General features: G+C 36.6%; 1 protein-coding gene across 1 annotated transcript in view; it reads right to left on the bottom strand.

Moving 5' to 3' along the window:
• The window catches only part of orb (polyadenylation element binding protein orb), a 390,632-nt gene that overhangs the window by 39,988 nt on the left and 336,093 nt on the right, over positions 1 to 14,551 (bottom strand). The window contains exon 10 of the mRNA XM_067153059.2: positions 10,371 to 10,536. Coding sequence (XP_067009160.1) covers positions 10,371 to 10,536 — 166 coding nt within the window. The remainder of the gene's footprint in view (positions 1 to 10,370; positions 10,537 to 14,551) is intronic.

The raw sequence follows: 14,551 nt of genomic DNA, 5'->3' as shown, positions 1-14,551 counted from the left end.
GAAGTTAACGCAGATGATTTGTTACTGGATAGTGATAGTGAATTTAGTTCAGAGAGTAGTGACAAAACTGTACTGGATATGCCCCTTGGATCACCGCAGCTAAGGGAGAGATGTTTGTGTCTAACAACACTAAAGCTACTGTGAATGTGGTGGTAGATTAAACTAGTGATGAATATGCTTATGTCTCCGGAGAACATTTTATGGAAAATTTCTCCCAGTGAACCTGACAACGTTCCTCAAGCTCTTGTCTCCATGGAACTTCCTGGACCTGAACATGCCCCCTCCATCTGATTCTCCACCCGTATCGTACCTCAATTTATTTTTCACTACTCCTCTGCTAAACTTTAGTCACAGAGACCAATTGCTACACTGACCAACTCCTTAGATGTAATGAACTGTCACCCAATTCCCAATCTTGATGTTTGAGATGCACTACTGTTCATGAAATAAGGGTGTTCATTGCTGTCGCCTGAGAAATCACTCCCCCGTTCAAAACATTTATATTTAGTTGGAACATTTATTACCAGCACAATAAGAAGAAACAGGAAGGGACTACCAACTGTTGTGAAAAAGCCAAACAAACTAGTTTGTAATATTTCAAACAAGGGCCAATCTTACTAGCAGGATCTAAACAGAAAAAATCTCAGAAAAATCAGGTGGTGCTTGTAGGAACACGTGGAGCTGCAATAGAAACAGACATGACTGCAACTGCTGGATACAAATCTAATCCAAGAGAAAACCCAATATGGTTATTATAATCATTACCTTGGGGGGGAGGCATTGATACAAATTACATGGTATACCTTTAGGTGAATGTAGGACTTTGAAATTCTGGAAAAAAGCATTCAAAATAATTTCAAGAATGGTCTTCAATTCTTATTTGTTGTATTTAGAACTGTAACAAAAATAATGACTATGCTCCCGTCCTACTCCAGTATAACTGAATAGTGGAGTGCTGAATGGTGTGAGAAGAAGAAGTTCATATTATAGTTCTTATTTTCAGGGAAGAAAATTTCCTAATTTTCGTTTTCAGTATCTGTTTGGAAACAGAAAACATTTGCAGTATAACAGAATATACATATATTAAAAAACCTATAGTGCTAGAGCCCTGATGGGCCTTGACCTACCAAGCAAATGTGTGTGCGACAAAACTAATGTCAGGTAAATTAGGAAGACTGCGTTGTATGCAGCTCTCTGCAACAAAGGAAGAGGTTGTGAACTGTGTTTAGTGCGATAAAGGCCTGCATACTAAATATGCAGCGCTAAGTGCCCTAAATAAACAAAATATATTTAAAGTTAGTCCTATTTCAACAAAATGCTCAGATTTTTAAAAGTACTGCATTACGCTTAAATATTTTTGTCAGTATAATTCTTATTAGCATTAAGATTAGTGTTAGTGATAGTGATAAGTGTTGGTACTGAGCGAGTCGGCTGTGCAGTTAAGGGCGTGCAGCTGTGAGCTTGCATTCGGGAGATAGTAGGTTCAAACGCCACTGTCTGCAACCCTGAAGATTGTATACCGTGGTTTCCCATCTTCACATCAGGCAAGATGTACCTTAAGTAAGGCCACAGCTACTTCCTTCCCACTTCTAGCCCTTTCCTATCCCATTGTCACTGTAAGACCTATCTGTGTCGGTGTGACGTAAAGTCAATTGATTTTTTTTTAATATTAGTTATCAGTTAATGTAAATATACAACCAAATTGCGAAGTGCTTTAACAGTGATCTAAAACTTTGGACAAACTTTGGCAAATCTTCAGCACAACAATTTTGAGTGAATAAAATTACCTTGTCATTTTCCTTTTGACTGGAGTTTTTATTTTCGTAGTTTTTCTTGATCAGAAAAATTATTTCATAGAATTCTATTCAGAAATAAATTCTCTATCATTATCTATATGCCAGTCCACACAGACCAGGTGCAGCATAACTGCCTCGTACCGGGAGGCCATGGGTTTGATTCCCAGCCAGGACAGGGATTTTTACCTGGACCTGAGGGTTGGTTTGAGGTCCACTTAGCCTAAGTGATTACAATTGAGGAGCTATCTGATTGCAAGATGGTGACCCCAGTCTAGAAAACCAAGAATAATGACTAAGAGGATTAGGCACATTGACCATGCACACCTCATAAACTGCAGGTCTTCAGGCTGAGCAGCAGTCAATTCGTAGGCCAAGGCCCATCAGGGATGTAGCACCATAGGTTTCTTAATTATGTATAATCTGTTGTACTGAAAATTTTTTCTATTTCCAAACAGATACTTGTGCCCGTTGCATTTTCGAGAAGTTTTCAAAAATGGCGCCTGAAGAAGGTATGGTCCACTCAAGCTAAAAAGAATACACAATGAAGTCACGATATCGAGATATAATACGAGGCCATGTCTAACTGGGAACGAATGTATTCCGAAGGCGGTGCAGAACAGTGCAAGGTCAAGTAGATTGTTAAAAAAAATAGAATAGAAGAGATTATTATAAAAATACACTTGAAAAATTGAACCCGCAAAGATAAAACGTACATTGCGATCGTGCTATAAAAAAGACAAAGTTTGACTAGATTTCAGCAAAAATTCATAAAGAAAAAACTAGATTGATCAAGAAGAAAACTGGATAATCAACCCATAGAAACACTGTGAATAGATAAAATACGTCCAGATAAGCGGAGTTTGAATCAAATACGCATATTGGGAACTTGAGGCGCAAGATCAATGATACTGCAGGGAAGTATTGTACGATCTGCAAGAGAAAAGAATTAAGAAAAAGTTATTTTATTGGTGGAGAAGCTGAGAAGGAACAAATAATTCTGAAGAATAATTAAGCTGAATTAAGATTTTCTCGAAACAAGATTTAAAAAAATATATTACACGCAATTATAAAGAGTTAGCCAAATATAACGCAGAAGAAGGTTAAGAAGAATAATCTGAGAGAAATATTATTCTGATAAGAATTTTAAAATGACTATGTACTCTTCAGAAATGTTTAACTTTGTTGGCAGCCTTATGAAGAAGATGATGAACTGCTAAGCATTCAAGATGGACCGACCTGGAGGGAAGTATCATCCGGACAGATGACCTACCCGAGATGAGAGATGGATACTGCCTACCTAGATCAATTCTGAATAAGAGGAGGAGTCCAGCCCAACCTCAGATCCAGACCGCAAAACTAGCCATGTGATGGGCCGAAGGAGAACAACTGACGTCGGAGTAATGAGAGACGAGCTAAGTGCTTACAATTACTATCATAATTCTTAATATTTTTTTGGCATATGCAGTGGAATTGAATATATGTTAGAAATGATGATATTTAAGTGTGCAAGTGATATTATGCAGTGAAGTGTGATATTTAAGATATTAATGCTATATTAAGGCAGTGTAGAATTATATGTATATCTTGCGCTTGGATCACAGTGTTTGAGCAAATAATTCAGTTAAGTAGTCGAGAATATGATTAGGAATGACACAACATAACAGCTGATTGCAAAGAATTGTCATAAGGTGAAGGATATCGATAAATCTTGCGATGTATGTATGTAAAGATTAAGTCACAGATGGACCGCGCGTCAGAAGAGAATAATTGAAATCAAGTACTCCTTGAAGAGCGATATTATTATTAGCAGCACTAATAACATATGTAAGGTTATGCATCGTGATTTTATTGAAAGGAATTGAATATGGGAAACACGTATTGGCGTATTTAAGAAAGCTATATATCAGTAATTGCAAGGTATGTGTTGAAGGTTATGTGAAGTAAGGATTGACATTGTGTAGTTGAGATAATTGATCATCAGACAAGGAAATAAGTTGTATGAAGTGATATGAAGCATTACATTGCGTTTTGTGGTAATTACGAGATATATAATATATATATAGGAGATATATTGTACCAAGAAAGCCTAGGTCCTGGTCCATGTCAATCGAAAGAAACGTTATTCCAGCATAAAAGATCCGACCGACGTACGAACATCTATGTAAAGAATGTTCCAGTATGTGCCAGACCCTACGAGTGCACTAGGCGGAGTCAAGTGACGTCACCTGTCGCTCGAAGCTCACCTCCCCTAGAGATATTTCTCGAAAAGAATTTTCTTTTGTCAGCTTTTCAACGCCTTAACCAATTTCAACGGGACAAACGCTGAATCGTAGCGGACGTCATAAAAGTTAATCCCTGTGAATTTCGAATTAATTCATCCCATGGTTGTTAAGTTATAATAATTTAAAGTCTAAAGAAATTACGCACTCACGGTCACATAGCCAAGAGATGCTACCCCTCCCAGCGCTGGTATCTATATATGTCAAGGCCAGCCAGCAAGCAGGCCAGTACAAGGACGAGTATACAGATGTGTGTGAGTGAGACAGAGGAGAGACCGACCCGCGTACAGTATGTTCGCGCAGTCACGGTGAAAGTACTTGCCGTCGCATTTCCGGAACACGAAGTTATATCGCCGACAGAATTATAAAAGACGTCGCACTGTATTTAGTACATCGCGTCGCGACTACAGTCTAATTCTAAAGATATTTAAGAATATAATACGAGTGAACTTATTGAAGTGCAAACATCAAATATTTAACGTTCACAGCATATGTCATTACGTGTAGACTTAGGTTACTTCAAATGATATTGAACTTCTACAGAAACTAATGTGTAGAATTACCAGAACTCATTTCTTTTCGAGTATTGAACTGTATTTCTTTATTCACGCCACATCAGTATACGACTTACAGTAGTAATTTGAGTGAAAACTAAGAACTTTTTCTGAGGTAATATGACGTTATAATAACAAGATAAGCAGAAAATAATCCTTAGTGACTTAATGACTGTGCTCAAAGACTGTGATTATAAACTTTGATGTGCCTTTTCAAGTGTGAACTGTGTAATTATGAACGTTTCAGTAACGACTTTAAATAGTATTTCATAGAGGAAGGACTGTGATTCTTTATTTAACGTCTTGAAATTCAATTACGCCATAAATAGTGTTCAACAGTAAATGACAGTGTCAGTGATAACTACTCGCACTAAGTGAATTTTTCGTGTGCGAAAAATCACCCTAACAAGCTGCAATTCTACATGATCCAGTTCCAGACGTCATCACCTCATCGGGAACATCAACATGGTGTGTTAAGGGAACATCGCCGATCCTGATTCTCCACGGAACATTCCAGATGTCCATCCTTCGACATTTTGTAGTAACATTTCTTTCCGTAAGTGAGTAGTAACAAATTGACTAAATTTTTTTCATTAATTTTGAACAGTGGAAACTTCAGTGCCGCGTGTGAACAAATATTTCAGAGTTCTCATAATTTCTCAGAAGTGATTAATATAATTTCAAATTTCATTTTTATATCTCACAGAAAGACTTTAGGCTTTTCAAGTGTGCTATATATATCAAGGTTTACAAACTGAAAACTGAAAACTTTTAACAGAAATTTAATTTCTCATATCAACTTACAATTACAAGTGTGTGCTTAGGTTTAGAAAGACTTTAGGTGGAAATTCAATACCTCATATTCTCACATACGAAAGACTTTGGAATCAGTGATATTTATTCAGGAAGATTACGTTCAAACTTTTAATGCCAGATTTGAGTCCAATAATCATATTGAGGGTGAAGAATTAATAAATTGTTTTGAAAAAAAAATTTTTTAACCATCTATTATTCGCTCTGCGAGTCTATCCTACTCTGTATCGGCTCCAAAACCAAGTTCCACTCCCTGAGGTCCTACTCATGCCCTTTACCCAAAAACTTTTCCTGGTACAATATATGTGGAAGGTATGGATCTAATTAAATGATGCAAATAATTAAGAGGAAGTACACCGCGGGATTGACCAGATATAAGGTACGGATTGTGAATATTCATATTTAGCCGAGATTTAGAAGGTGATATGTCAAGACAGCTGTTATGATGGAAGCATGCGAGTTGTGACATTTTCTCGAAACGTATGAAATACGAGAAATGATATTATACATATATGGTTAACTAGATGCAAAGCATAGTATTGAGATATTCATACTGCAGATACGAATGAAATAACTTCCACAGTAGGATTTTGATTAGAACATGACGTATGAATGCATACTGAGCCAAAAATATATGAATTAAGAATTATGTGGATAGAATAGGAAGATTAATTATTTTAAATATTGAATAGTTGAATTCGAATTTTATGAAAGGTTACTAAATAGGAAGATGATAGATTAGGAGCCGAATTTAGCGGGCACTAGGGGTGTAAAGCCTTAGCACGTCAATCGTTAAACATTAATTTTCCAAAATGATATCCGTTTGATTGAGTTCAGATTTTATCGATTAGTGGTGATGTAATTTTGAGAAGAAACTTAGAATTTTGATAATGATGTAATGATTGCAGCTGGAGAACGTATACCAGTGATACATATGTCTCAAGAATAGTTATGGGCAGTAATTCTGATTTTGATTTCATTTCAGAAACAATTCAAGGTATGTAATGCTATATCTTTGTTTATAATAAGCCAGCGCTGACTAACTTACGATTTTTTAATAACTTATTCCATGTAGTGATAATTTTAGCTCATTCCCAAAATAGTTCTCATTTCTTTTAGGCATTTCTCTAATTAAATAAATGTGGTTTTTTATTTAATTCAGTGAGTGTTAATTTTTAGTGATAGTTAATTCTTAATCTTAGTTTGCAAGTTGATTCAATGATAGATTGCGTATATATGAATGCGGATAGCAGTGGAGTTTTGACATTAGCACTGGATGAAGACAATCGTTCGAATACTATTGCGTATGGCTGAACCATTTTCTATCTGATCCCACGTAAAGCGAAACCATATGAAAAATTGAGATTTTTCTGATTGAACAATATACCCTGCGATTACACCGAGCTGTCAGGAGTTATTTGCAACCCGTTCGGACCCGAGTAGGGCGCATACTGAAACCAAAAAGAGAAAACTTGTTTTCCTGAAAATAAGAACTATAATATCAACTATTAATTTTTTGTTTTCTTAAGTAACGTTATTTGCTTTACATCCCACAAACTACTTTCACAGTTTTCAGAGACACTGAGGTGCCAGAATTTAGTCCTGCATGAGTTCTTTTACACGCCAGTAAAACTACAGACACAAGATCGGAGAACCTTCAAATACCACCAGACTGATGCAGGATCAAACCTGCCAAGTTGAGGTCAGAAGGCCAGCACCTCAACCATCTGAGCTACTCAGCCTAGCTTAGTTTTCTTAAAAACATTTGTATTTTAAATTCTATGTAGTCCGCACATTGACGGTATTTGCCATACAGTGATAGTTATAAGAAATAAATTGATACAATATATCAAGTAAGTGATATTACATCAGTCTTGGGACTAGTTTCAGCCACTTAGTGGCCCTCTTCAGCCAAATAAAATTTAACAGATTATGTGATAAAAAGCCGTATGTATAACAGACAATGTTGCAGGAATAATTATAACATTAAATTACATATAACAAAATTTTGTTATTTTGTTGTTTATATACGTTGGCTTGTCAATTTATTTCTTATAATTGCACTTCAAAACGGAACAAAAATGAAATGTATAGCTTATAAATAATACCGATAGTTATATGCAAATTTTAAAATACATGTATTTCAACTAAAAACTGCCTGGCACTTTACAGTGGTAGAGTGGAGGTGGAGCTCTGGCCTCTTCCAGTTGATGGTAAACAGCCGACCAGATCCGTTCCTGGCTCCAAGAGGTTTAAGAAAGGAAGTATGGGGAAGTGTGCCACCTACAAAGGGATTACCCTGCTTCACACTGCTTCGAGATAATTAAAAAATCGTAGAAAAGAGACTAAGAACAACAGAACATGGTTTTAGATGAAGGACAATATATCTTATACTTTGCATTAGACAGATAATGGGGAAAATACTGGAAACAAGTGAAAGACCTAACTGTTGCCATGCTGAGCTTGGAAAAAGTTTTTAAGACAGTATGATTAGAAGTAAAACATGAAAGAGCCTAGATGAACTAAAGGTTCAAAAAAAATTCAAACAAACAAAACGAGTGCACCTAGGCAGTTCTATGTCTCTACTAATCTTCATTATGGTCATGCATATAATTATCAAGGAAATTAAAACAGCAGATGTTTGAGATTTTAATGCATTTGTTTTTGCTCATAATATTGTCATCTGGTGAGAGAGAAAGCAGAAGGTGTAGGAGGAGGTTGGATTTGGGGAGCAGCAAGTTTAAAAGAATGGAGCAAGCAAAAGACAGTAGCAATGAAGACTAGTAGAATATCCACTCAGTATAACCTTAAACTTGAGGTGGAGAAAATGTGTGAAATGTTTTAGCTATGTTGGAAAAGTTTTCTTCAGTAATGATAATGTTAAATACAAAATAGTGTCCAAAAGATCTAACTTCTAACAGAAATCTGGTTTGAACAATTCCTTTAAGACAATGTAAAATAAAACTTATCTTCTGCCATCATGACATATGTAATCAAGTTTCTAAGATCAGCTTTACGGAAGACGAGAAGGGACAAGGAATGATTACAATACATCGGAAGACTTATTCAGTGAATTTGACAACGGAGGAAAGACTGAGCTGCACAGCAGAAATGTTTTGGCCATGTACAGCAAATGCAGAAGACTGATTCCCAGGAAGTACTTAGAGAGTATGGTGTCTGGGTAAAAACCAGTGTGATGTCCCAGAAGGAGGTAGTTTGACCTAATTATAGATCTAACAAAAAAAGTAAATTCACAGATTTAATGAGGGATGTTTACAAACACGAACAAATGAAGGCACATTGCTCACACAAATCCTACTCTGCCTGCTGGAAGATTACACAGATGATTATGATAAAGGTTAAAAAAAAGTGAATTTTATGATCAAACCTGAACTTTGGAAGACTGTTATTAATGAAGGGTTACAGCTATTGTTACAAATTTTAAAACCATACTAGGTGACTCATGCTGCTCCCCAGCATTCATTATAAATAGATTTGATAACGTGCCTTGATGTGAAATTGTCCTATGCACTGCCCAGGCACTTTTTTGAATGTTTATTTCTAGAATTTGCATTACCTCTTGATATCAGTGGCAGTGGGCTGTCAGGAGCACATAAGCATGTGAACACCCAATTGTAATGCACATTTACGCATTCATAGATAATTCAAAATGGCTTCTAGCTCAGTGTGGAAAGCAATGGGAAACCTACAATAACATAAGAGATTCATCTACAGACGTCGCTTTCGGGTGTGTACACACACTTCGGAATCTGCTATTCAAGTGATCCAGAACAGGTTTCAATTTGTAGAGTTTCTTTGGACCACGTGTGGCTTCATCGTATGCTTCGTTATTGACAAAGTGTAAGAATTTGAGGAGATGACCAAAAATATTGGGATCTCTAATATCTGTCTACGAGAAAAGTAGCTCTTGTTGTCAGGTAGCTGATGAATGCCTTGCATGAGAAAGAATGCAATTAAAGTCACAATATCATCTTTATTCGTGTCAGTCCATTGATTCACGCTCGAAGATAGTTTCAAGGTTGGTGTGCATTCTAAAAGCTGTTGATCATACTGGTTGGTTTCCCTACTTATTAGTTCTGCTAATTCAGAAGTGGTAGAAAATATTCTAGCATATTATTTACATCTTCATTTTGTACATTTAGTCCAAGTAGCACCATAAATGTAAATCTCGGACTTCAGATCCTACATTTGTCCATACACCGAGCTGAATATCACTGCTAGTGCTACATTAATGTTCACTCGAGTTGCTTTCACCACTGCATGCTCTATCTCCTGATATTTCTACATTAGTCTCACTATCAGATGATACATCACTCTCCAAATTGTCACAGTGTATTAAATCAAACAGTCATTCTCGCAGACGTTTCTGAGCTCCGCTTGCACCTGCCATCTACCACTCTCAGCAGCCTGGTGGCCGGTACTGACCGACTGCCAGCTGGGCGCGGAACAGAAGAATTTTTCCCGGTCATGTGGTTTTAGGAGAGTGCTGCTGTAGGCAAAGCTGGAAACTAACATACACGCACAAAGGAAAGCGATCTCTGATCCTACAATGGAATAAGTAGTCATACCCATCTCCGAAAGACATTTACAATGTGATGATGGAATATTTCGTCATGGCCTGTTAGGAAGCCATGCGGGTATGATGATTTATTCCGTCATTACTGCTTGAAAGGTTAATGGACATTATGTGCAAATATCTCAACTTTCTCCAAAATGTGGATTAGGCCACTATTTTACCAATAGCCTAAAATATACATAGCTACATGTTCCTTTTTTGAATAGTGAAAAACCATTCTTATCAAAATCTGTTTCTTTGCAACAGGGAAGTTTGGATTTATGCCTGCTATATTTTGCATAAATAGCATAAGTTAAGGGTCACTATCTTCCTTCTATGAATACACACTTACCTGCATAAACTACACCATCAAACAGATCATTCATTATCTTTGCTAAACCTTCAGCATTCAGCATGCCATGCAATGCTCCAACAAACACAGTCTTTTGAGGATCTAAATTTTGTGTTGTTGATTTTGCATAGTTGCTGTCGCTCAGCAGCCATGGAATGACCTGGACCTGCAACCATGTCACATGTATTACAAGAATGGCTTGCACGCAAGACTTAAAAAGGTCATTAATGTATAAATAAAGATACTCAAATTTAAAACTCCAGGCTGATATTAACTGATAAAAGGCACTGTAGCTTGAAAAGGTAGTAGAATATGTACTTCACAACAGTGCTCAGGTTAAGAGCTTGGAAAAAAAAAAAAAAGTAAAACAATGAGAGAACATCCATGCGGTTGAATATACATCAAAGATAGTAAGCTAGGAAAGTCACAAGAGCATTACCAACAAACTACAGGGTATACAGGGTGAGGGGATAGAAAGAGCAAAAGTGACAAGGACAAGAAGAAAAACTGTACATAACTACATACTGCTCTCTTAATAGATGAGCTTGTTGGAGAGCTGAAAATATATCTGGAAGATACAATTCATGTCGCTATCTTTCTATTGATACAACTTCATTTATCACTTGTTTCTTCCTTACCATTTTTTTTCTTTTAAATAAAAGAAGCCAACTACACTACAATATCTTTTAACATTCCTCTAAAGTTACGCACATTAGGTACCAAAATGGGTTTTAAAAACATTACATTTAAATCTTATAGTAATTGTATATTATTTTTTGAAGTGATTCAACATACTGTATAGGAGTTGATTTAGTGTGTAAGTTACAGAAGATATGAGTAGAATTTTGTAAATAATATAAATTTATTAAGGATGAGATTTGTATTAAATAGAAAAATTGTTAATGTAAATTGTATAATATTTTATTTTAGGAAAAATGTCTAATTTAAATTTTAGTTGCTGAGAACAATGTATTTTTGTGTATCATTTGCCTCTGAGGTAGACACCTCATTTGCAAATTAAGTATTTTCATTTGATTTGAATGTGAATTAATCACATTTCACACATGGAACTACTGGTACAATTTTATATCAGAATAGTAAACTCATCCATCACATTTGCTCATGGCTATTTGTTGATAAATGCAGTACCAGTACAGTATTTTTGCATTTGTCTCTTCACACAGGCAAGATACTGAAGTATGGGCTGTGCTGAGTAATGGCATTCAGAGTATGACTAGTGCATCAGGATGTTGTGCAAGGTGCTGCTCATAGTTGTGTCTGGCTCAGCAAGGCAAGCAATGGCATACTTTTCATCTTGCCTGGTACACCTCATTATGGCACCACTGTCTGCCTGTGCAGTTTCCTTATAATGGTATAAACTTCTATGGTCCTATTGAAATCAAACCTGCCTCTGGACTGTTGACTTGACAGACAAGAATTTTATATGCCCAACTGATAGAAAACAATCTGAAGGACAAAAATCACATACTTGGAAAATAATCACAGATCATATTATAACCTGAAATTATAGTTTAACTTAGAAAAATTCAACCTGAAAAATCTAGACCCAACTGGAACTTGCAGATGTTCAGAACAGGCAGGAAAGAAGCCAAAACAATCTTAGTAGCCCCAACATGTATAAATGGAAAATAGAATTTATGAACAATATAATATGTAGCTGTCTAAGAATCAAAGAATTGTTTAACTACCTAATCGATACCTTTATTTGCCCTTGGCAATTTTATAAAATAATTCATAGTATATGTTTCGTCTGCTTCCACCTATTGCCATTTCTTGATGGATGCAGTAATTTTTGAATGTGTGTATTGTACCAGTTACACGCAGTACATGCCGTATTTCTTAAAGATCAATAATGTTTAATCATCACGCAACATTTATTGCAAAACTGGTCTGAAAACGCTCGGTGAAGCGAGCCCGCCTGAAGCAGCTACAACTGTACGAGTGACATGGATGCAGGAGCAAGGTAACTTACCCGCCTGTCATGCCGCGTGTTGCCTGGCATGAACTGGCGTGTTCTAGAAGCCACGTCACACCTTCCCGAATGTTTGACTTGAACATTTTCAAAACTCCTGTAATAATGATCGCATCGACTTTAGAGATACGTCACTTTGTAGAGGATCATGTAAACGTCTCTAATACCAAGTTCCACGTAAATCCATCGTGGGATTCTTGAGTTATACAACTTTATAGAAATCATGACATCTGATGACGTAGTAGCGCAAATCATATATAAGACAAGCTCAACCCAACGAAATCAGTGCAGTCATAGCGGGAGTCCAGTCTCACCACGCTGCATCATTACTATGTTTGTCGGGTCAAAGTGCTGACTAATCTATCTTTGAAATTATACAAGTCTTTATAGTGGACTTAGATTCTGTGAGTTGAGTGGAACTTCTAATTTGTGCGAGTGTTGCAATTCCAATATGTGACAAGTCTTACAGTGGACTTAGGTTCTTACAGTCAAGTGGAACTTCGAATTTGTGCATGTGTAGAAACTTCAATACAAGTCTTTATAATTGTGGAACTTAGTTTTTTTTACCATTTTACTATTGTGGAATATCGTATCACACAAACATTGTGAACTGCAAAGAGACACACCACTGCATTATTATTAACTGTGGAATTTTCTTATAATTCAGTCAACTTATTTTCGTAGAAGTGTTCATGAAAGTGTTTAAACTTTTTTCACTACCATAACTACGTAACTTATACCCGTGTGCTGCAACACAAGTGATTAATTCTGAACAATAATCAATTCAAACTGTTTTAATGTACAACTGCGCATAGTACTTGCTAACTTTCTCTTTTTCTCAATTTCTGGGTTGAAGTGAATGATATTCAGTTCAAACTGAACTGCATTTTGGACTGTGCATAATAATTGCTAACATTATTTCTTCATCAAGGTGTTCAATAATTCGTGCAGTAGTGTCCGTAGGATAAACTTTTGAGCAATCGCATATTTATTTTTGTGTCAAGTGAGCCCATATTTCAGTGGAAAGCAACCATGAACTGTGCATAATTTATGAACAGTCTTCAGTTCCGTTATTTCTATGAACTCATGTTCATGAACTGTTATTTCTTTTCTAAATTCACATCTTCAAGAACTTTTAAAATCTATCTACAAGTGACTAGTAGAGTTCGACTGCATATCACGACAATATTAAATTAAACAAGTGTCAAATGTGTTGGGGACTGTGCTATTGCGGACACTCATGTGAGTAAAGTAACGAGTGATTACCCCCCAACATCGTCGGAGACAGTCTAGAACTTCAGAGGTATGAGTTTGATCCCATGTCAGACTGACTTGGGTGTTCCAACTCCAGTTCAGCATGGTGACGTTAAGAGTTCCGGTTACCTGATAGGCGATGTTGAAGACGACAAATATCTACACTACGGTGATACGCAATTCAACATGCATTTACTGTATTTGAATAAACTTCATACTTAAACAAAATTTAAAGTTTTCTTGTAGATAGGACCCTTCCTTCTGTACCAAGCCCTAGCTATAATTTGCCTGAAACAGCCCCGAGACATAACTTGTGCAATCTTAATGATAAAGTCGGGCTATATTTTATATTTTTTATATTTTAGTATTAACACATTCACGCCCGTATCCGAGTTATTGCCTACAGCGCGTGACCATGGTGTGGACCGTATCCGAGTTAGCCCGGATAAGTGCAACTTTAAACTGGAGTCATTCCTACGCAGCTGGGATCTATTTTGGTCACAAATATGTGCAAGAGAGATGAAGGTAATACCCTTATGAATGCTTCTACTCACCAGAAACCACATGGCCACAGCGATTTTTCCTCCCAATGCGCTTCTTTTGTTTTGTTTCCGAAGGTAACCTTGCGCTGGCCCAACTAGCTGCGTAGTTGGTTTGTGATTGCACAAGCGTGTGTATAATTGCATTCTGAAGTGTAACCATGGCGTGTTGGGACAATATAAATGATGCAAGTGGTGCGAATTTACAAAGCACAGTTTTTCAGCTGTTTGAAAATTATCTTGGCCAGGGGTATACAGTCTATATGGACAATTATTACAATAGCATTGGACTCGTGTAACAATTACGGGAACAGAACACTGCCGTATGTGGAACAATACGGTCAAATAGGGGTGTACCAAAAGATGTAAAGGAACATCAGGGAAATCTCAAATGG

The sequence above is a fragment of the Anabrus simplex genome, chromosome 1 (genome assembly GCF_040414725.1).
Source record: "Anabrus simplex isolate iqAnaSimp1 chromosome 1, ASM4041472v1, whole genome shotgun sequence".
Classification (NCBI taxonomy): domain Eukaryota; kingdom Metazoa; phylum Arthropoda; class Insecta; order Orthoptera; family Tettigoniidae; genus Anabrus; species Anabrus simplex.
Note: the sequence above shows the minus strand (reverse complement) of the source record. Positions and strands in the feature narration are given on the sequence as shown.